Source organism: Watersipora subatra, chromosome 8, assembly GCF_963576615.1.
Source record: "Watersipora subatra chromosome 8, tzWatSuba1.1, whole genome shotgun sequence".
Taxonomy (NCBI): domain Eukaryota; kingdom Metazoa; phylum Bryozoa; class Gymnolaemata; order Cheilostomatida; family Watersiporidae; genus Watersipora; species Watersipora subatra.
In genome coordinates, this window is record NC_088715.1 from 27,610,273 (window position 1) to 27,632,457 (window position 22,185).

Below are 22,185 nucleotides of genomic sequence, written 5' to 3' on the forward strand. Positions count from 1 at the left end.
CTCCCGCGTGTGAAAGCACAGGTCGCGCTGAAAAGATCTATCGGTAAGATCAAAAATGGCCACCCAGGTACAAGAACAATTCAACGATATTCTACAGAATCTTTTAAGCGCAGAAAATGAGACACGGAGTAATTCTGAGGTAGAATTATATATTTACGGTCACTTTATTAGAACAAGTTGTATAGTTTCAACTAGGCATAATTAAACTAAGCAACCACGCTCGCGTAGTACGTGAAGCTGTCTTTTTAATATTAGCTGTGGTCGACCTGGCAGGATGAAACTATATAGGAATATTAGTCCACTAGTTAATACCGTCGCTATTTCTACATTTATTAAACTATATATGACCTAATACAATCGCTCGTAATTTCGTTTAGCAGTTTAAAAACAATATATTCTAAGAAACTGATATTTATGAATTCGCTTCACTGGCTGTCAACGAAATGGTTCAAGTGTTGCCCGTAATTATTATTTTCTATTCCATGTATCTAGTTGTCTTTGATTGTACGAGAAACTTAAAAATGTTGTTTTAGGCAATATATGACACCATCGCGCCAAATCAAAGACTGGAGCTTTTACTAGCCGCAATACAAGATGAGACCAAATCAACAGAGGTAGGTTGAGCAAATAATTTCTTTTGAATTTTCCAACTTCTATCCAGGATTCATTGCATCTTTTTTGGGTAGTGCATTAAATAATAAAAACCTGAATTGACTCTGATTCATATCGTTGTTAATTATCTTTAAATTTCAACCTTTCAGATAATGCAACATGATGGGCTATACAGCTAGTTAGTGGCAAAGTGTGATAATTTTACATGAATAATTATATTCGTTTGTCATTATTAAAGGTTGACTTGCAACAAAATTCACATTACAGTTATTTGGTATCATAAGATTCACCATGTCTTACTCTGTTATGTTGTAGGTGCCAAATATGTAGGAATGTGATTACAAGCTCGTAAAAGCTCAAAAACAAACAGTTAATCGCAGCCACGCAAGACCGCCATAGTTTGGATTCTCTTTCCAAAACTGCTCAAATGTGACGCATTTGTGAGAGATGGTTTCTGTTTACAATTTCATGCAACCTAATTCGTCGAAATATTTTCACAACTATACTTCACGCATTCAATAAAACCATGTCTAGTGTTCTTACGCGTCTGTTTTATCGTCATTGTAATGCTGTCACTTTTAGCAGTGATATCTTATAACTTACTGTAAAAATTCATTTAACTTTTTAACCTTACCTTGAAGGAGTACATATCATTGTCTGATAATCATGATGAGCCTGTTGATCACCAGTGATAAGCGAAAAGTGCTGCAAAAATTATTTTCGAAGTATTGGGTCACATGATCAGATTGCGACTTGCCGATTAGACCAGGCCGAAACAAAACTGTAAAGTAGCGAGCATCTATATTTGATACGGGGTCTTCGGTAAAACCCGAAGTGTTTGTCATAAACTAGTACTGCGATAAGTTTTATATTGAGCTTTGTATTGGCCTTTCAATTCACGTGAGAACAATGTGAAAAAACAATAACCGAATTTCATGACTACGTCATCGAAATAAAGAGATTCCAATCTACGGCGGCTTTTCGTTTTTGAGCTTTTAAGAGCTTGTCATCACATTTCCACATATTTGGCGCTTACAACACAACAGAGTAAGACATGGTGAATCTTTTGATACCAAATAATTGTAATGTGAATTTTCTTGCAAGTCAACCTGTAAACATTATCACTGCCCACGTAGTGACTGATATATTTTTATGTGAGCTATTGTTAATGACTTGGTAGGCTATAGGTAGATATCACAGCAGATTTACTGTTCGAACCTTAAAATCAACTACTCATCTTAATTTGTTGCAGATGCGAAATTTGGCTGCTGTTTTGCTGCGAAGACTTTTTACTGGGGACTTTGATGAGTTGTGGGACAAGCTTCCTGTTGAGCACCAAGAAGCTACAAAACAGCAGTTGCTAGCTCGAGTTAAACTTGAGACTGAGTCTTCACTGAAGAAAAAACTCTGTGATGCCACCGCTGAGCTCTCCAGGAACCTCATTGGTCAGTTGAAATTTGGATAAATTAATCATCGATTGTCTTCGAGTCAAATGGATGTTGAACTGTATGTAGCTTTGAATCTTTTAGGTTTATTCTGTATTCATGTTCATCAGTTCTGGTATTTACGTTGGTATGTTGATATTTATGTTGGACAAACTGTATGATATAGCAAATATTCAATAAAATTCATTGCATTTGGTTTAATACTGAATTTCAGGCTTATTTTCAAAACAAAGTTTTAAATAGTTTTTTTTTTCAAAGTATTTTTCAAATTGTTCGGAATTTTCAATACGGATGCTTTTATTTTGTAGCGCTTGAAAATGTAGGTCACCAAATAACCTTAAAATGGTATTTTCACTTCTTGTGTAGACGGTGATACCCTCTTGGTATCAGAACTCGATAAATAATTGTCGTACAATTTCTAAGACACTAAGTTGATATTCTATGCTAAAATTCTATATTGTATGTATTTCATATTTTGACTTAATAGCGTTTCACTGCTGCTTATTTATAAGAAATTGAACATTTTGTTTGTTTTCACAAAACCACTTGCCGGTTAACAGCCAAACTGTTGTCAATTTCAAGATCAGCTGACAAGTTACCGTAGACGGATTGATGAGTTTAAAACTGCAGCATGTGCTGGAGTTATTATTAGATTGACTAGTTGATTATGTAATAGACAGCCAATCTCGATCTTGACAGTGTCTGTTGACCGCTTGTGTGGAATTTCATAAGGGAAGCGCTGCTAATTTGTCAAGTGTGTATACAGTAGACACTCCTGTAACGTAATCCTCCTATGTAGTAAATTCCAGACAATGTTAAGAATTTATTTATGTCAAGTTTTGCTATGTACTATGTAAAGAATTCCATACAACATAGAGCGTTAAGTTGGTGCAAATTTTCAAATTCGATTTGAATAGCACGAGTCCCGTAGTGAACCTTGAAAATATCGTTTTCTCTCTTGCCACATTTGGGAGAAAAAACAACAGATAGGGGTTTCTCTGTTAGATATACTAGTGCCCTCGCAGTCTAGTGTGCCATGAGAGATCGTCAGGTGTGTCCATAAAGCTAAGGCAATAAGTCGCTGGTATAATTACTAAGAAACGCCTAAAAGGGGTCGATTGGTGTTTGAATGTTGGTCTATTAATCTGAATGTCACTAATTGGAGTCTCCTTAAAATCAATCTTTTGTCATAACCCCTAATCTGGGAAAATGGACTATCAGCCAGACACCACTCTTACGAACGCAAATCTCTATTTTTGTTTTACGTTATTTTAGACATGATATATTTTATTTTTTAATTCCAGCATACACGTTGCTGTCTAAAAAAAGAGAAAAAAATCGCTTCAAATTGACATGGAAAGTATGCGCTTCCCTAAATATAAATCACTGTAATTATGAACCCTAAAGCAAGTGAAAGTGGTAAAAAGAGAAAATTTGTCAGTACAAGCCAATAATACTACAGTTGCTGTACAGTCGTTAAATCACAGATGTAGGTTTGGTTTTTTCTACTTGAAGTGCCAAGGTGGTGAGTTTGGGACAGTCTTGGAACAGATTAGACAATTTACATGTATTTTACCGTTCGTATAACATAAAATCCTTACAAGGTAAATGTTCTCGGAATGGATTAGTTACGTGGTAGGAGTGTATTTATGTTGGAGGAGATTTTACTTTTGTTAGTACTTTCCAGTTGGGGCACCATCAACATCCTTTGCGTCTGATTTGCTTTGTTGCTAATTTGCAACATGGTCGGTAGTCTGAATTTACTTTGAGTGTCTTGAAGAGTGTGCTTGACTATTCATCATATCATCTTACTCCTAATACCTCTTACTTTCTAATACAATGCAATCAGAGAAAAGAGTTAATTTATATGAGTGTAATCCATCTGACTTAAGGCATTGAGTTGTGTGTTTAGATACTATAATAAGTATTATTGCCATTCACCAGGGCATTAACGCGTGTATAGCATTCCACCAGCATATATTTCCCTCATCATTGCGTTCTCCATTCTCGCAAGGAGAATAGGAGCAGGCTAGTTTGGAATATGGAATTTACTGAATGATTAGATTCGCAGTTGGTTCACACAGTCAACTTCCTTCTGCTATGAATACGTGGTTAACTCATTTTAAAGGATCCACTAACTTTTCCGTCACTTTTGCCGAGATTCAGCCCTGAAACTGTCGATGAAAGTTACGTTTTACTTCAGTGCTTGCAACAAGAGCGTCTCAAAAGAAATCATGGTAATTTTTTATGCGCATTTCCTAAACCATTTAACCAGTTCCATTTAACCATCTGAACCGTTTCCTTCCGTTTCATTAGGGATGATGTAATATGTTTAAGAAAATATAAGCAAATATCTCTAAAGGTCCAAACACACTAAGCGATTTTATCGCGAGCGTCATGAGGAGGGCGGAGATATCGCTGGCGTGTGCATAAACACACTTGAGCGATTCACTAGCAAACGATATAATGGGCACGCTCACAAACTGCCAATAAAATTCCGTATCATTAGTTTCTTCGGAGTTGTTAACAAATTTAGGTAAGTCAATATGGCGCCGTCTAGGCAACAACGTAAACAACTTCCGCATTTGTTATTAAACCTATCTCACTTTCACGGATTGTACACTGCCTACACTACAAGAAGACATAAGAAAAACGATTATTGTATTTTTAACTGTAATATTTTTACGATTTTTATACATATTTTATTTTGTAGTGGTTTTTTATATTTAATATATTAACTATTTACCGTTCTCAAGATGGTCAACCTGCGCAACGATTGACTCCAAATGTTGGTTTTCAACTCGGATTTTTTGTAATTTTTGTTTGTTATGGTGTACAGAACTGGGAGTGCTATTATTACATTTATGAACAATTCAGTGTTCGTTCTGAAGATGTTTCAATTGTAACAAAATAGCAAATTGTGGCTGCTGTACGTTGTAGATCATCGATAAGAAATAATTACCCATCATAAAATTGCATTCTGGTAAAAACCAACCAATCGAAATGCATCTCGTTAGCGATAAAATCGGGTAGAGAAAGTCTAGCGATATCGCTCTGCATGAACATGCTGAGTAAATTCTAGCGCAGATTAGCGCTGCGCAGCGCAATATCGCTCGAAATATCGCCTAGTGTGTTTTCACCTTAAGATATGATTTGGAAGTCACAGCGAACAGATTTACAGAGAGCATTTGGCAGAAATTTGTCATTTGGCTGGTCTGAAATAACCAGTAGGTCTACTGTCAGAGCCTAGGCGACAAGTATCTCTTTTCCACACATGGAAGTGATTGACATTACTGAATAATAAATTTATCTTTATCCATTGTGTGCTCAGTTATTGCTGAGCAGTTTGGCAGTTATATTTGTCCAGAAAATAGTACTCTCCACTTTTGTCAAGTTTGTCACAGCCAGCCATCTTATTCAACAGGTCATTGCTCAGCCGGGCATCTGGAGCTGTAGAATATCACTCCTGTCCATCCTTGCTTTATCAGCTTTAGCAAATTGTCTTGCTTTATTCACTGTGTTTCCATGACGCGCATGATTCGCACATTTGAGCCAATCCTCAAGCTAACCGCATCATGGAAATGACATGAATTTGCAAGCTAAGCGAGTTTTGCGATTCGCAAAACTTTATCAAGTCCATCATGCTTGTGAATTATGGAAACAGCACTTGCTAAGGATGCGCATTAGAATGCTGCGCCAGCTATTCAATTTTAAACATTTTCAATACTTCGTCATTTCTTGATCAAGTTTCACGTGCTTGCGTCAGTAATTAATAATTAATTACAGTAATTAATAATTAATTACAGTCAAAAATACATCAATTAATTAATAACAAGAAGGCGCCAGAGTCAATCCGCATCGTGTGAATGTCCATAGAAACACTTAATTCGCATGATAACACAACTTCACATGATAACACAACTTCACATGATAACACAACTTCACATGATAACACAACTTACGCATAACTCCAACTGCATGTCATGGAAACATAGCGATTTAACCGGATGTTTTAAATCTCTATTTTGTACTAAAAGGTTGGTGCTGGTCACCGATTTACTGTTGTTACACAAAGTTTATTTATGCAGATCAAATTATAGCTGTGCGGTATGAGTTTTCTGCATTTCGATACGATATGCAATAAATATCGACGATATTCGATACGGTATTTGCATTCCTAATGAATAATGATAGGTTTTGCAGTGACATAAATGAAGAGTGCGTTGTAATAAAACCAAAAGTTAGAAAACAACTACATGTATTTGGAAATGGAAACAATCTACTCAAAACACCAAAACAAACTACAGCTTTACACAAATGACTACAACAAACTGAAAATCCAGCTACAAGTTTCTACTATTATGAAAACAATTTCGCGAGGAACAGTCATTGCCTATTTTTAGTATTGCAGTATAAAATAAATTCTATACTTTCAGTTTCTCTATTCATACTTTTGAGGGTGTACATGACTCAATATAGAAAAATATATATCATTGAGTTGGTATGCAGTAAGGTTTGCTTTAGTTCCCGCATTTCCATGCAGTTGCAGCTATCCTCAGCAACGTGTGACCGACATGGTAATGGAGGGACCTACTATTAAATCTATACAAACATTTTTATCATTCACTAACCACATTTGTTATATAAGGAAACCGTTCGAGTATCATACTCTACAACTATTGCATCACTAGTAAAGATCTTTGGCCCATGGTGTTTAATGACGCATTGACTCATGCAGTGGACTGCAATGGACTCTACCCGCTTATGTTATTGGGCATCCTCGTGGATACAATCAAAGCAAAAGCTACTGTAACTTTTTCATTATGGGGAACCGTACTGTCTCACCCCTCACCTACCGCCTATAACTAAGAAATCGGGTAGTTCCCTTTCTGTTGTTACATTAAATTTATTTATGTGACTAAAAACCATGAAAACACTTATAAAGAATTTATTCGAATATAATTATTAATACTTTAACTTCTATACTATCGGGAACCCTACTGCCTCACATGCATCCCACTCACCTACTGCCTATTACTAAGGAATTGGCAAACTCCCTTACTGTTGTTACATGAAATTTATTCATGCGATTGGAAAACCATGAAAACACTTGAAAAGTATTTATTCGAATATAATTGTTTATATGGTTCGTATAGACAGTATAATAGATTAAGCAAATAGGTTAAGTTTAGTGTTGAAACAGTGCTATGCAAACAGTTTGGAGGTTTTGCATTGCTGTAATCAGGTCTGTGGCATGATATACAGGCTTTAGCTCAACTTCCTGCGCTAGGGAGACAATGAATGTTTTGTAGGTGCTTTAAGTTTGGCTAAACAAGCTTGGGCGGTAGTTACCCAGTTTGACTGCAGGACCTAACAAGGCTATTCATATTATGGCTACCGCCTTCATGCAATTTCAATCTTATTGCAGATGAAAATAATGTCAACAATTGGCCTGGGATCCTGCAATTTCTACTCGAATGTGTGCAGAGTGGGGAGACGCCCCTCAAGGACAGTGCACTGCATATATTCAGGTAGGCTGATTGTACTAATAGGCCTTCAAGTGGCTTCCTCTCTGGTCTTTGTTATCCCGCTGCCTTTTGTGTTCACATGCAGCCAATCACATTAAGTGTCAGCGCGTGTCAGGCCTGACTCCTGGTCGACACTGTTTCCTTAACTAGTCCTCTCGATTGGGTTGGATTCGTTGGTGCCACTGCTGCTAGTTGCTACTACTTAAAGGCTAGTTCACACTGTATCGCTGTATTGATGCCACAATACTTCGGTGATCGTCGATGATAACCATGTTTACACTATGACAACCCATCCACGTTTGCATCGGGAAATACTCCGTGACGTAGTGTTTTCATTTATCTTTTTAAACCTTGGCGAAGAAACCTTTTTGTTATCGCGTGGTTGAATCAAAAACCAGTTGCGCAGCAACCAACATAAATGGATATGAATAAATCACGCTATTCGCGGCCGCGAATTACCATCGCCGAAATTGTTCACGTTAGAAAGGCGGTCGTCCATGTTCGGCGAAGTATCGGGAAAGTTTGACAGCTGAAAACTTTCCCGAAGTGTCCGTGATGCTTCGTCAATGCCATCGGTTCACATAATCTATAATCTACAAACATTGACTTATGGCAGTATAGTGTGAACCAGGCTTTAGACCAATGTTTGACACTCATGTGCAAGTGCTAGGCACCAGGCTCCGTGTGTTCCCGGGAGTTTCACCATCATTCACCTCTCGACCAATCATATCAGTCATTAGCACCCTGTTTTGAAAATTACTTGAAAAAGTTAAGCTCGCTAATAGGATATTTTTTACCTTGAAAATGGTTTTTTTGCAAATTGCTGGGAATACTTAGCCCATCAACTATTACATAGCCAGAGTTTTATTGAAAATAATTAATATGTATATAATATTGTGAAGAAAATGTTGACATGTGTAACAAATAATGCATCGGCAAAATATCCCTCACTGGTTAATAGTATGCCAATTCTGAAAAATCATCGGCCAAGAAGGATCATTCAACATTTGCATCTGCGTAAAAACTGGTTGTACTCTGCCATTAGCTGGCTCGAGATGAAGCTATCTCCATTTTAACTTGTTTATCAATAGCTTTTGTACCTCTAGTCTACTTTTCTAGTCGATGACAGACTGGTGTTGATGAATGTATGGAATGATTGCATGACAATTGATCGTGTCATAGGGTCATCTAGAGTTGTAGACCTACTCGTGATGAATATATGTACTGTAATTGAGATAAGTGTTATAGCTTCTGTCCTGTAGGAACTTTCAATTCAATCTGCCACAGGTGTGCCACTCGTCCATAATCATTATCAGTCTATTAGTAAGGACAGGCCTCTCACCCACCCTCATTATAATCCAGTTTAATAATTAGGCCTCATTATTACCATTGAATAGCCGTTAATTAGGATCTATTATCACTAGCAACACCATCACCTTTCTCATCATGGATATGATTTAGTTTTTATAGAAGATTTTCACAGTGTTGTCTATCACTGCATATCTTGAGCCACTGTTCATTGAATAATGCCGTCTGGGCTGCACCTTGCGTCTCACAGTTTATGTGCTAGTTCCCCATAACAATTTTATTGTTTATAATTTATTTTTCTTTTAGAATTAGCAAGAGTTTGTCTGCAAATATTTATTCATTTTTTTGTATGTAAAGCTTGTGAGAGTATTCACTGACTTCACAATTCTATTAAATGACAAGTTGTATGTTGTTTGACAACATAAAATTTGTCATTTGATAAAATTATGAAGTCATACTCTCACGATGTTGATATGTGTTGTCTTCAATGACAACATATGCATGTAGATGCATATATATATCGCCTTATACTTTGTCTTTGGTTTTTAATACAGTGGAACCTCGGTTCTCGAACGCTTCGGTTCTCGACCAATTCGGTCTCAGATCTCAAACATAAATTCGGTTCTCGACTAAACCGGAGCATGCGCATTAGAATTAAACATTCGTACCAGCTCCGTAAACAACATGGAAACATTCACTAACAAAGGGAGAAGCAAGTTACGTTTCATAAATTTTTTACAAAAAGGAAGAAACTATCTGGGACGATGTCCCGTTACCAAAGAGATTTGCTAGAGAGACAACTCCTCCAGTCGAGTTACCCTAAATTGTTTTGGAGGAGGATTCTCCTGGAAAGATCTGAACTAAATGTTGGCAACTAAACGAGCCATTGCTGTTTATATTTTCTTTTTCACACGATTTCTGATGCAACTGATCTGTTGCATTTTTCTGTTTCATTTTTCTCTGTATCAGTTTCTGCAATTTTTTGTAGTGCATCTTAATCTAGAATGTTTTCGGTGTTTCAAAAGCAAAACATGAAATGTTTACTCTTTGTTTTCTGTTTTCATATTCATAGATAGAAACTCTTTTGTTGAAAATAAACACGGTCTATATCTACCCGTTTTATTTATAGTATGTAGTATATGGTAAATTTTATGGTGTAAAATGTTATAAAAGTACTTTACCGAAGTTGTTATCTCGGCTTGGATCGGACTAAAATTTACATACATTAATTCTAATAGGAATAATTGTTGCGGCTCTCGAACAAACTCGGTTTTTGAACAACCGTCTGGAACGGATTATGTTCAAGAACCGAGGTTCCACTGTTTATTATTCAATGAACAAATTCAAATACCGTTTTTATACAGAAAATTTTTTCAATTTTTATATTCAATCCTGTTAACAATTGTTTAACATTGTCTTATGGAAACTTTTTCCTTGTTTCTTCTATTCTGCCGAGATTTGAATATTTGTAGTCAAACCTGACTTATGATCATCTCTACACAGAAGATTCTTAATGCATGATATAGCATTTGAGCAAATTAATTTCTAGTAGATCATGTCAGAAATATTTTTAAAACATTCACCGTTACGACAGCAAAGAAATTTAGCAAAAATTAAAAATGTAACTTAAAGATATATGTAAACTAAAAATTCCCCTGTCATGCAGCCCACGACCAAAGTGATATTTGAAAAAAGAAAGGGGACTGATGGTTGAGAAATGCAATATTAGCAATCAAATGGCACTGCAGTGCAATAGGATAACTGCAATGGTAGCTGTAATGTACTGGGTGTGGGTGTTATTATGTACAACAAACAGCAATAATGAGACAAAAAGATTATATGTTTATATCTTATGTTTATAGGAGAAATGCAATATTACAAGTAAAATATTATTAATACAGTAATAATAGAAAACCAATGCACAATTTTGTTTACATTTCAAAACGTCATAGCTAACAACATCAAGAAGTTGCGATATTTGTGTAATTTTTAGAAAATCTATTTAACAAAACTATTTAAAAAAAATAATAACAGTAACATATTGCCCATCATCGATGTTGTTAATGTGACTATAACACTTCAATAGTCATCCGAACTTATAATTAAATATTGTAATAATCTCGTAAGAATCGTTAGAAAAAATATCTTTGTCATTTCCTTTACTTTCACTGCTTTGGACATCAGTTAGAATACCAAAGTACTCGTTATAAGTGTTCAAAATGTCAGTTCCTTTGAAATCGGCAAAAAAGAAACGATTACTTTTCAGTGAAACTTAAAAGTATTTATAAATAAATATAAAGTAATTTAAAGTGTATTTACTGCAAGTTATCTGTGTAACTCTGAACAGTATCTTTGTATAAAAACCGTATATCCCCGTATATAAGCCGATTTGAGAATGCAAAATTTCATATAACTAAAGGGTCTGGCTTGTACACAGTAACTCTGATTAAAATCATACGAAATCAGATTATGCCAACATAATTTTAACAACTACAACTCTACCTTTATTAACTCACCTTTATTAACAAAAGTAAAATAACAATAATAGTTACCACTATAATTGAATATCTTGCTACCAATTAACTTTCTATAGAGACGAATATTCAGTAAACCAAATATTTGACATTGGCCCATTCAAGTTGTCATAACATTTGATAAGGTTAATTAGCATAAAAGTTTACATCATCTGATGCAATAAAAAGGCCACAAATGTGCTGCAGAAAGAGTTCAGACACCTTTTGTCCTCATCATACTGTCATGGTGGACAAGTTAAGCATGCTCCAAGTATGACAGTTACTACTATTGCTATAGCTTACAGCATTATTATTACTGTTAAAAATAAACACTCAGTCACTACTACTATTGCCCCACAGAGAATCATCAGAAGTCTATTGTTCTACAATTTGAAAAACGTGCGTAGCTAAATGCGTCTAACTATAAAAACGTCTTTTTGAAAAGCGAAACTAAGATCACCGTGAAATGCAAACACGTGTTCCATTGGCTCAACACAAACATGATTGTTTCCTATTGATTAAACAGAGACACGATAGGTTAATTATGCTGCTACTGACCAATCAGAAATGTTTTGTACCAAGTCATCAAAAGCCACTCCGCTTCTGCAACCTTTTGCTCAAGAAGAGTGATACGGTTTATAAGGTCGACTCAAATGCGAAATAAGCTATATGGTAACTATTGGGATATACGGTAACTTGGCCATTGCGCCTTGTCATTGTTGAACCCGCATTTCCTTTGTTGTCTCTAAAATTAACAAATAAAAACTGATTTACTGCTTAATCTTTTATTAACTTATATTATATAATTTGATATTTTTCAATCAAGTAATAAAAAATAATATAATTTAGTGTTTCACCAAATTTTATATAATACATTTGTTTTATGTTACATCTAATTACTTGCAGTAGCTACCACTTTTTTAGGTTCTAGATTGAATTAAATGCAACACTACATGTATATTCTTGTGAAAAGAAACAACAGATAGCTATTAAAATCGACGAATTAAAAGCTCGCTGCTTGCTAGATTTGTACTCACGGTGATTGCAACTGCAAGTTTCGAAACCACGAACTTAATCACTGAGCATACATATGTACCAGTATCGGGAGGTACCAGTATCGAGAGGTACTCGTATTCGAAGTTTTTATGGATAGTTTTTGCTGGAACAGAAACCTTTCTCATACACACACTTCCATGCACGAATTGTTATTATTAATTCACCATATTCACGATTTTTCTTTAGTTTTCTCAGTTCGTATTAATTGTATCATTACCAAATCATTTTTCATTGAAATTGTAGCAAAACAGACTTAATTTAGCTAATACTTGCTAATTATTTCACATTTACATTTAAAAGCTCTTATTGTTGTTTTACTTTATTTATTAATTTGACCTGTTCAAAGTTTGCAAACTTTTACAGTTGTTTTTATTGTTTATATTGATTTTTTTAACTGAAGAAAACGCTTTTTCCATGATATGAAGTTTAACCCATTCAGGCCTGTTCCCGGTTACTACAGGAAGAGTTGTGTTCTCTAGGGCCCGTTCCCGGATTCTCCGGGTTAAATTTTGATTCACTCTATTGCTTAGCTGTTTAGGTACATCGGTTTTATTCATTTACCAAACGAAGTTTAAGAGCCTGGGCATCATTTTGATACCAAATATGTGATAGGACAAGAGATTTTTAACTAACAAATTACGTGATAGATATCAACTGTTTTGAAAATTTGTTGATCACCATTTTGGAAAAAGTTTATCCGAACTATGGCAAAATTTTTAAGTGAATCAGATGTGGTAATTAGCTCAGGGGAAGAAAATAGCAACGAAAGTGATGTTCAAGAAGAAAATGAAAACTTTCTGATGGAAGAAGGTAAGTTTTATGTGACTATTTATAGAATTTTTGCCGAAAAAAAAAGATAAAAAGCCGAAATTTTTCTTGTGAATTTCAAAAAAACTTTATTCTAACAGTGTAAGATATGGAGTTTTTCATGATACACATGATTATAACATTTTCAATCCAATAGAATTTAGATTTTTTGCAGCATAAACTCATTACTCTATTACCCCATAATAAATAATAATTTTATGATTTCCTTGTAGAACTACAAGATAATAAAAATTTCTTATTTCATTTATATCCAATTGTTCAACCCACAGTTAGTCAAACATACAGTTCTCAACCTCAACATCTACTATAAACTAGCCCCAACCACTAGGCTCTAATATTGGTTGATAGAGGACACTTACCACAGTAATCTTCTTCATGACTTTCTGTGTTTGTATCTACAGTATCAAAAAATATTTGCAATTTGTATTACCAATTGTTAGCTGCAGTAGACTACTTATTTTTCAATTTTTATCAGGTGTTTACCTTGAAAAGCTACTAAAGCACAATTTCTTCTAGGCTGTATGAGAAGTTTGAAAGCAAATAGGTTGCTTACTACCGATCATATTTGCTAATGTAGGTGAAGACAGTCAAGGGCTTGTGAGTGATGATGCCATTGATGATGAGCCTAGGGCTTCAACACCAATATCTGATGAATACTGCATCAACTAACTTATAATGGGAGCAAATATGCATGTGTAGTTGGTATCAAATAACTCTCACTGTGTCATCATTTATTTATGAACACACCCATATTATACATGTATACATTGTTTCGTTTTCATGCATATTCATTTTTACTGTATTTTTTACAATATATTTTACTGTATTTTTACACATTTTTTTTGCTGGTGATTGTCTGTTAGCTGGTAACTTGATTATCTTTTTTTATGCATAATATATTCATAATAACCTCTGCAATGCATTTCAATATAAATTAACAAATTGTTTGATTATATAATTGATAAAACTGTCATTGACGTAGTGTTGGTTAGAAGCTAGTAACACCTGTTCTATTGCTTGGAATTGAGAAATCTTTTTTTATTTGCTGCTGATAAAGTTTGCTATCAGTCTAACATAGGTCCAACAATGTCAGTACCAAAAAACTGCTTGTGAGCTGCTATAAAACATAAAAATAATTTTGATCAAAAAAAGTTCACGGAGGTATTAAAAATTGTGGTCAGTAAAATTTGTAAAGGTGCACAGACATTTATATCAAATTGTAGCCTGGAATGTCTTCGTTAAGCTGCAAAAAATAAATCAAGATTATTTTGAAAAGAACTCCAGTTATTCTCAATTTCGTGTAGCTCTATTTTAATTGTAAGGCTATGTACTGAAAAATTAATTAGGCTGGGGGCAGTCGACCAATAACTAATTAGTCCTGAATGGGTTAATGTTTGTGGTTTGAAGCATTCGCACTAGTGTTCTGTTTCTGATATGGTAAGAAGAAATTATGTAACAAGCTGTATGCATTATGCAACTGTTCGCTGCAGATCTGTTCGTGGTCTGCCTGTTTGACTTAATGCTTTTTTGGTTATTGTCACACCATAGGTGTGGGGACAATAGGTGTTTGGATTGGGCTCATGGGGCAGGTTTTGTTGACCAATGGGACATGACTTTCTGGTGTACTGACATATTTTAAGCTCTTGCCGCCTTGAACCATCAGCTCAGCGTGCTCAGTCAGTTTTGACTATTCAATTAGACGACAAGCATTTCGCTGTCTGTTAAAAATATATCTGACTAAATATTTTAGCTTATAATGTGATCCATTTTATGGTCATTTTGAGATTTAATAGTACAGGAGGCAAAGGTTAGTAGTGCATAGGTCTCTTTACATTTTATTATATTCTAACTGCAAACACTCGTCTACCCTAGGACACTTATATTTCGCTAGTGTTTAGTTTCATGAGTAGCATACAGAGTAAAATTTCGGTGCAACTTAATTTCGCAGCTCTGATGAGTGCAAAAATATGGTGATGTGAAAATAAATGTAGTGGAACATAATTAGATTCCTCGGGTTCAGTTCACCGATAAGAAAAAAATTTCAATTTGGGACTAGTTTGTAATTGTGAATCGCAGGTGAAATGGTGTGGTGGGATCGATAATGCAATTTGATCGCTTGCTGCCATTTGTTTCTTGGACTATCAATAAACAAAGCTATTTGATTTCGTGATAGGATGAGTCCTCGAAAATTAGATGAGGCGAATACATAAGTGTCCTGGGGTACAATTTTTGTTTATATTCAATGTTGTTTTAATAGTTTTACATGTGTGGTTGTTGTAGTGTTGTGGATAGTGTTAGTGTTATGTTGGTTTCTGTGAAATTGTGAAGTAGTGTACCATACACTCATCTGTGAAGATCCAAGCATTCCTAGTTGTGAACAGTTAGTTAAAGTCTAGTGAATACCAATTCGCTAGACTAGAAAATGTCCCTCATTAGTTAACAATACGTTAACAAAACCAATCTGGAACTGTTTTTGATTGTGTGACTGAAATGTTAATCCAGTTCCTAATTAAACCGTTTTACTATGTTTCACGTTGTCAGTGAGAAGTGTATAAATATATTCATAACTGTAGTTTTCCCGAGTTACCCGAGGACACTTTTATTTCGCTTGTATTTAGTTTCGTGAGTAGCACACAGAGCAAAATTTTGCTGCAACCTAATTTCGCGGCTCTGATGAGTGCGAAAATATAGTGATGTGAAAATAAATGCAGTGGAACAAACAGATTAGATTCCTCAGGTCCAGTTCGCTAGTAAGAAGAAACTTTCAATGTTGGACTAGTTTGTATTTGTAAACCACAGGTAAAAATGTGTGGGCCATTTGTTTCTTGGACTATCAATGACGTCTAGGTCCCTCTATATATGACGATTTTATTGTGGATATCAATGAACAAAGCTATTTAATTTCGCGTTTTCGCTCGTTCGTTATGATAGTTCATTTTCGCCGATGAAATTTTTGCGAGATGATGACTCCGCGAAAACGCGAACGTTAGATGCCGCGAATACACAAGTGTCCTCGGGTATGTTAAATAACCTGCACTTCATGCATCATATAATTGTCTACCTTAAAGGTTGACTTGCAACAAAATTCACATTAAAGTTATTTGATATCAAAGGATTCACCATGTCTTACTCTGTTGTGTTGTAGGTGCAAAATATATGGGAATGTGATTAAAACACTTCAAAGCTCATAAACGAACAGTTAATCGCAGCCACATGAGACTGCTATAGTTTGGATTCTCTTTCCAAAATGGCTCAAATGCGACGTAGTTGTTACAGGATGGTTTCTGTTTACACTGTCATGCAACCTCATACGTCGAAATATTTTCACAAATATACTTCACGCATTCAATAAAACCATGTCTATTGTCCTTAAGCGTCTGTTTTATCGTCATTGTAATGCTGTCACTTTTAGCAGTGATATCTTATAACTTACCGTGAAAATTCATTTAATTTTTTAACCTTACCTCGAAGGAGTACATATTGTCTGATAATCAAGACGAGCCTGTTGGTCACCTGTGATAATCAAAAAGTGCTGCAAAAATTATTTGCAAAGTATTGGGTCACATGATCAGATTACGACTTGACGATTAGTTCAATCCGAAACAAAACTGTACAGTAGCGAGCATCTATATTTGATGCGGGATCTTCGGTGAAACCCGAAGTGTTTGTCATAAACTAGTGCTGCGATAAGTTTATATCAATTGAGCTTTTTATTGGCCTTTCAATTCACGTGAGAACATCGCGTGACAAGACAATAACCAAACTGTCATGGCTACGTCAGAGAAATAAATGGATTCCAATCTACGGCGGCTTTTCGTTTTTGAGCTTTTAAGAGCTTGTAATCACATTTCCACATATTTGGCACCTACAACGCAACAGAGTAAGACATGGTGAATCTTTTGATACCAAATAACTGTAATGTGAATTTTGTTGCAAATCAACCATTAAAAGAAGGGCTATTATGTAAATGACTGCCTAATGATTAGTTGTTAGCAAAATGAGTTTAGAGATTAGTTGTAGAGGTTTAACTTTACTATTTCAAGAACTGCAGAGTTGAAGTTCTCATCTTACATTGTTGTCTTACAGCTCTGTCCCCGGTATATTCGCCAATCAGCAGGCTCAATACATGGAGTTGATTAAACAGATGCTCCTTAGCTGTCTTGCTGATAACTCGGAGGTGAGTGGCTAGAGAGTATGCAACTCCGTGCTTGCATGGAGTTGGTACATACAATCGCCTCGCTTTGCCGGTTTTGCGTTGTATGCTTTAAAATGATCAAATGCTTCCAATTAGTAACCTTAATAATAAATTAATAATTAATGTTTCAAATATAGTAGTTAATCTAAAAAAAATTGAACTACCAGCTTGAACTATCATCGATTTAATGCCGACGTGGTTCCCTTCATCTGTGTCACTCGTGATGTGATTGTACAGCGCAATGGAAAAGTCGTTACACACTGAGACAACGAAGTGAAGGATTACTGTGAATGTGTAAATCAGTGTGAAACCATATGGGTGTTTTTCTCCACGTTTTGTTTTACGTAGCAAAAACCCTTCTCTACATTTTTCAGATAAAAGTTATTCTCTGTTTTTGGCGTTGGCTGTTTATTTCTTTGTTTGAATGTGGAGACATGTGTTTTACATACACTTACGCTATCTGCCTCTCATGTTGTTCAGCCGGAGAAAATGACTACTTGACACAGGTGCTCTCATAGTTGAGTTGATTGATGACTAGTTGTCAGTTTAGGTAAGCACTGAGAAGTATACTTGCGTGTTTGAATGATTGATGCTGGATGCAACCAACAGAAAACTCCCTAAACTTAAAACTAGACATATCTCTATTGGTTTGCGCTGTGTTACGCGAAAAGGGGATCGGAAAAATGGAAATTTGTACCAGAGCCTCAGTTCATTTTATTTGTTCATTACACCCTTTATGATAGCTTGGCTATATTTCGATGCTGATTATTGACCTGTCCATCCTGTGCCATAATTAGGCTGGCGTATGACATGCATCTATCATGAGTGACCTAGAGGACTATATATACACGCACGCACACACCATACCTGTCAACAACATTTTTCGCAGATGTTTGCGGTAATTCACGATATATCAGATATTAATACACTGATAGCGGTCGCAGGTCAAGCGTGACGAGTGCTTCGTACTTGGCCATTGATACAATTGAATTCTTAATTAGTTGCGCATCTGCCGCCATAGCTCAGTGGTTAGAGCGCCTGTCTAGTAAACAGGAGGTCATGAGTTCGATCCTCATTGGTGGCTAACATTTTTCTCATTACTAAAAGTACCGCAATGTTTAACGGCATTCATAGGATTTCACCCTCGGCATTCATAGGATTTCACCCTTCAACAATTATTATCAAATTGTTTTTTTTCTGCCAATTCTAACACACCCACACACTAGTTTTTGTCTTTAACTCTTTTGTTTAGTTATTTAGTATGTTAACCATATTTGTGTTAATTGGCAAGCCCGTGGCAGTGTCTTCTTGCTTGCCATTGTTTTATCCGATTTTCAGTTGAACTTTTATTAATGTTAAGCCAGTAGCCATAGTTAGTAGGAGTTGCTTTTGTTTAATATCTGCAGTCTAGTTCCTGGCCAAACTATTGATAAACATGGCAGACCTGTTGGAAAAAGATTTTACATCTATTATCTTGCTGAGGGCTACCGAGTCATACATTTTCAGCTCTACCAAAGAAACTATACCAAAGAAACAGTACAAACACGGACAAATACAAATAAATTGATTTCCACTAAATTCTTTGTTTGCATCGTAAAAATATAAGCAGATATTTGCGCACCTAGCTGAGCACTATATTACATCGGTAGCTCTGCGAGTGGTTTTCATGGAAACTATGGCCTGATCAAAATTATATTTCTGTAGGTACGTTTTTCCGCTGCTAAAGCGGCATGCTCTTTTCTCGTGGCCAACGACTCCGACCAACAGCTGCTAGTTTATTTCCGAGACCTGCTACCGGGAGTGCTAACAGCGGTAGACCTGTCGATTGAAAGGCAGACGGATGACATGCTGTTGAAATGTCTAATAGACGTGGCAGAGAATATACCCAAGTACTTTCGTCCTCAACTCGAGACTGTTCTTACCCTCTGTATCAAGGTATGTGTGACAGATTGGAGTTGTCTAACTCGTACAATAGTTCTGATGAGTGCAGTAGTCAGTTGACTGATATAATAGTTCATACCTTTAGTTGTCTGACTTATGTTGTAGGGCTCTAGTTAAAGCACATAAATTACATAATTTTTTTATTGTATATTTCAATACATCAGAGTCTTGGCTTTCGAATGAGCCTATATTCAATGCACAATGAAGGATAGAACTATGAAAAACATGGTGTCAAAAGTATGGCCTGCAAAAAACACTTGGTTCAGGTTCTCAAAATGTGATCATGTGTATTGAATATAGGCTCATTCGCAAGCCAAGACTCTGATGTATTGAAATATACAATAAAAAAATTATGTAATCTATGTGCTTTAAAGATGAACTTACAACAAATTTTAGTACATTTCATCAGAATGTATCGATATGTTTCTATTATTTGCGATTATTAATGATGTTTGATGTGATCTGATTGCCAGGATGTTTCAATATTAGTATCCGTAAAACGATCATTCAAAGATTAGTATCGGTAAAACGCTCAGATCATTCAAAAGTGGGATTATGATGTCTATAATTGCAAAGAGACGCGGTAACGCATTAACTTTAACACAATAGCTGATATCAACTCTCGCAATGATTTGTCTTCTCAGAGTTTTAACCGCGATCAAATTTTATCGATACTCTAACAACATTTTGGCGACCAGTTCACCTGAAACTTCAAAAACAATCGCAAATGATAGAAAAATACTGGTACCTTTTGATGAATTCTATCAAAAAAAACTTTTGTAAGTTCGTCTTTAAGGTAAGGTAGGAGTTACCTGACCAATAAAGTAATTGCAGCGTCTTAAAGTTTTCAATTCATACAATTCATGTTGTCAGACTGGTTATTAAAACTATAATATTTAGAAATTGTCTGCTTTCGGCTTTTTGTGTCATTCTACTGAGTGAAAATTCTATGCTTCAAGAAAATTTATTTGACAATTAGGTTTAAGGACTTTCTAGAAACGCTGAGTTTGGAAGTTGGTCAAGTTACAATTGGTATACAAATCACAGGAAATGAGTATAACACAATATTTTGATGTGTTGCGGTATAGTTGCATATTGCCAAATACGTAATATTTGTCAATATGCGTTCAAAATCATTTTGGCAAAAGTTATGAATATATGTAGTTATCATGGTTTGTTATTTTTTTGCAGGTTTAGGTATTTTCTCGTCATTGATGTAGAATTGTTTTGTCAAACAAGTTGAAAACTCTGATCATGAGTTCCAAAAAGGTCCTGACATTTTTTAAAAACGTTTTTTATTATTGCCAAAATACGTCTAGCTGTTTTCACACTTCTGGACTTTTGCTACAAAGAAACCAAAAATAGTTAACATTTTCCTTCTGTTATGCTAAATTTTAGACCAAAAATAACTTATTCCATATCTGTGACAATTTATTTCATAAAAATAAAGTGATCAGATGCGTTGTATCTTTAATTGTTTTTTATAAGATATCTGCTAAAGTTATTATTACTCTTGTTATTATTATTATTTGTTATTATTAATCGCTATTATATTGGTGTACATATACTTATCTCGTATTACTACAAGGTTTTATTTAGTGCCACAGTTGTGCACGGTCACGGTTTTATATTTATATTTCTTAGTGGACAGTTTTGAAACTGTTCGGCTTTAACGCTGTACAACTCTGTCTCTACCGCTGTTACTTTGTGAAGATGTCAACTATGACATCACTAAATGTTAGCCTGTGATTCCGGCAGCTTTTATCTCATAATAAAGTCTCAGCATGTCTTATCATTTCAATGAAAAATAGAATGGTTCTTACTGGCTGTATGGTTTTCACCATAATATAATAATAATTATTATTATCGTGACAGGTGATGTCGAATAAGGATCTCGAGGACTCTTGGAGGCAGCTAGCCTTGGAAATTGTTACCACTCTTGCCGAGACTGCATCAGCCATGCTCAGGAAACAGAGCAAATACCTCCCTCATATCATAGGCATCATTCTGCAGCTTATGTGTGAACTAGAGGAGGAAGATGATTGGTCATTACAAGATGAGGTCAGCTGCGATTGGCCGTTCATATTGTTTCTTGTTTTTATTCATAACTAGTTTGAAAGTTCTGCGTGATTTCCTGAGCAGTGACAAATTATTCAAAGCAATCTTCAAGGAAGTTGAGCTATTTCCTTTGCAAAAGAATTAATGTTTGTACTTATTGTGTTTAGGGAGTAGACAACTCTGTAGCCAGAGTGTTTTAACAGTTTATTTTTGTAACCATGGAACAACCTACAACTTCGCTACTCGGGGATCTAACTATCTGCTATTGTATCTTGTGTTGCAGCCAGAGGATGATGAGGCTGATACAAATCCTGTTGCAGCGGAGTCAGCTCTGGACAGGATAGCTTGTGGTATTGGTTAGTAGCGGTGGCCATGCCTGTTTTCCATGAAATGATTTCAGTCTATCATCTAAACTGTAATATGGTGTCCGGTATTGTTTAAACTCAGTTAAAATGTAAGGACAAGCAGAAGCTGTAACAGTATTACGCGTACATTGTAACACATAGATATTGTTGCAGAGCTGCTTTGAGTACAACCGCAGTATGGCAAACCAAAACCATTATTTATGAGAATCCCAACCTTCAAAGTACAAAAAAATACTGAAATTGGAGCCACTGAAATGTGACTCCACACCGGAAAGAATTTCCAATCTATGACTATCACAGTTTCTGGAGAAGTTGCAGTTTTGGAAATAAGAGTGA

At 35.5% G+C, this 22,185-nt stretch overlaps 1 protein-coding gene and 1 non-coding gene across 2 annotated transcripts in view; both read left to right on the top strand.

Moving 5' to 3' along the window:
- LOC137402208 (importin-5-like) overlaps window positions 1-22,185 on the top strand; it is a 55,466-nt gene continuing 33,281 nt past the window's right edge. The window contains exons 1-8 of the mRNA XM_068088703.1: window positions 1-139; window positions 534-614; window positions 1,865-2,057; window positions 7,486-7,588; window positions 17,377-17,467; window positions 19,190-19,420; window positions 21,302-21,487; window positions 21,768-21,840. Of these exons, the coding sequence (XP_067944804.1) occupies window positions 56-139; window positions 534-614; window positions 1,865-2,057; window positions 7,486-7,588; window positions 17,377-17,467; window positions 19,190-19,420; window positions 21,302-21,487; window positions 21,768-21,840 (1,042 nt within the window). The 5' untranslated portion in view covers window positions 1-55. The remainder of the gene's footprint in view (window positions 140-533; window positions 615-1,864; window positions 2,058-7,485; window positions 7,589-17,376; window positions 17,468-19,189; window positions 19,421-21,301; window positions 21,488-21,767; window positions 21,841-22,185) is intronic.
- On the top strand, window positions 18,497-18,569 carry Trnat-agu (transfer RNA threonine (anticodon AGU)). Its single transcript has one exon. It is a non-coding gene; the product is annotated as a tRNA-Thr (tRNA).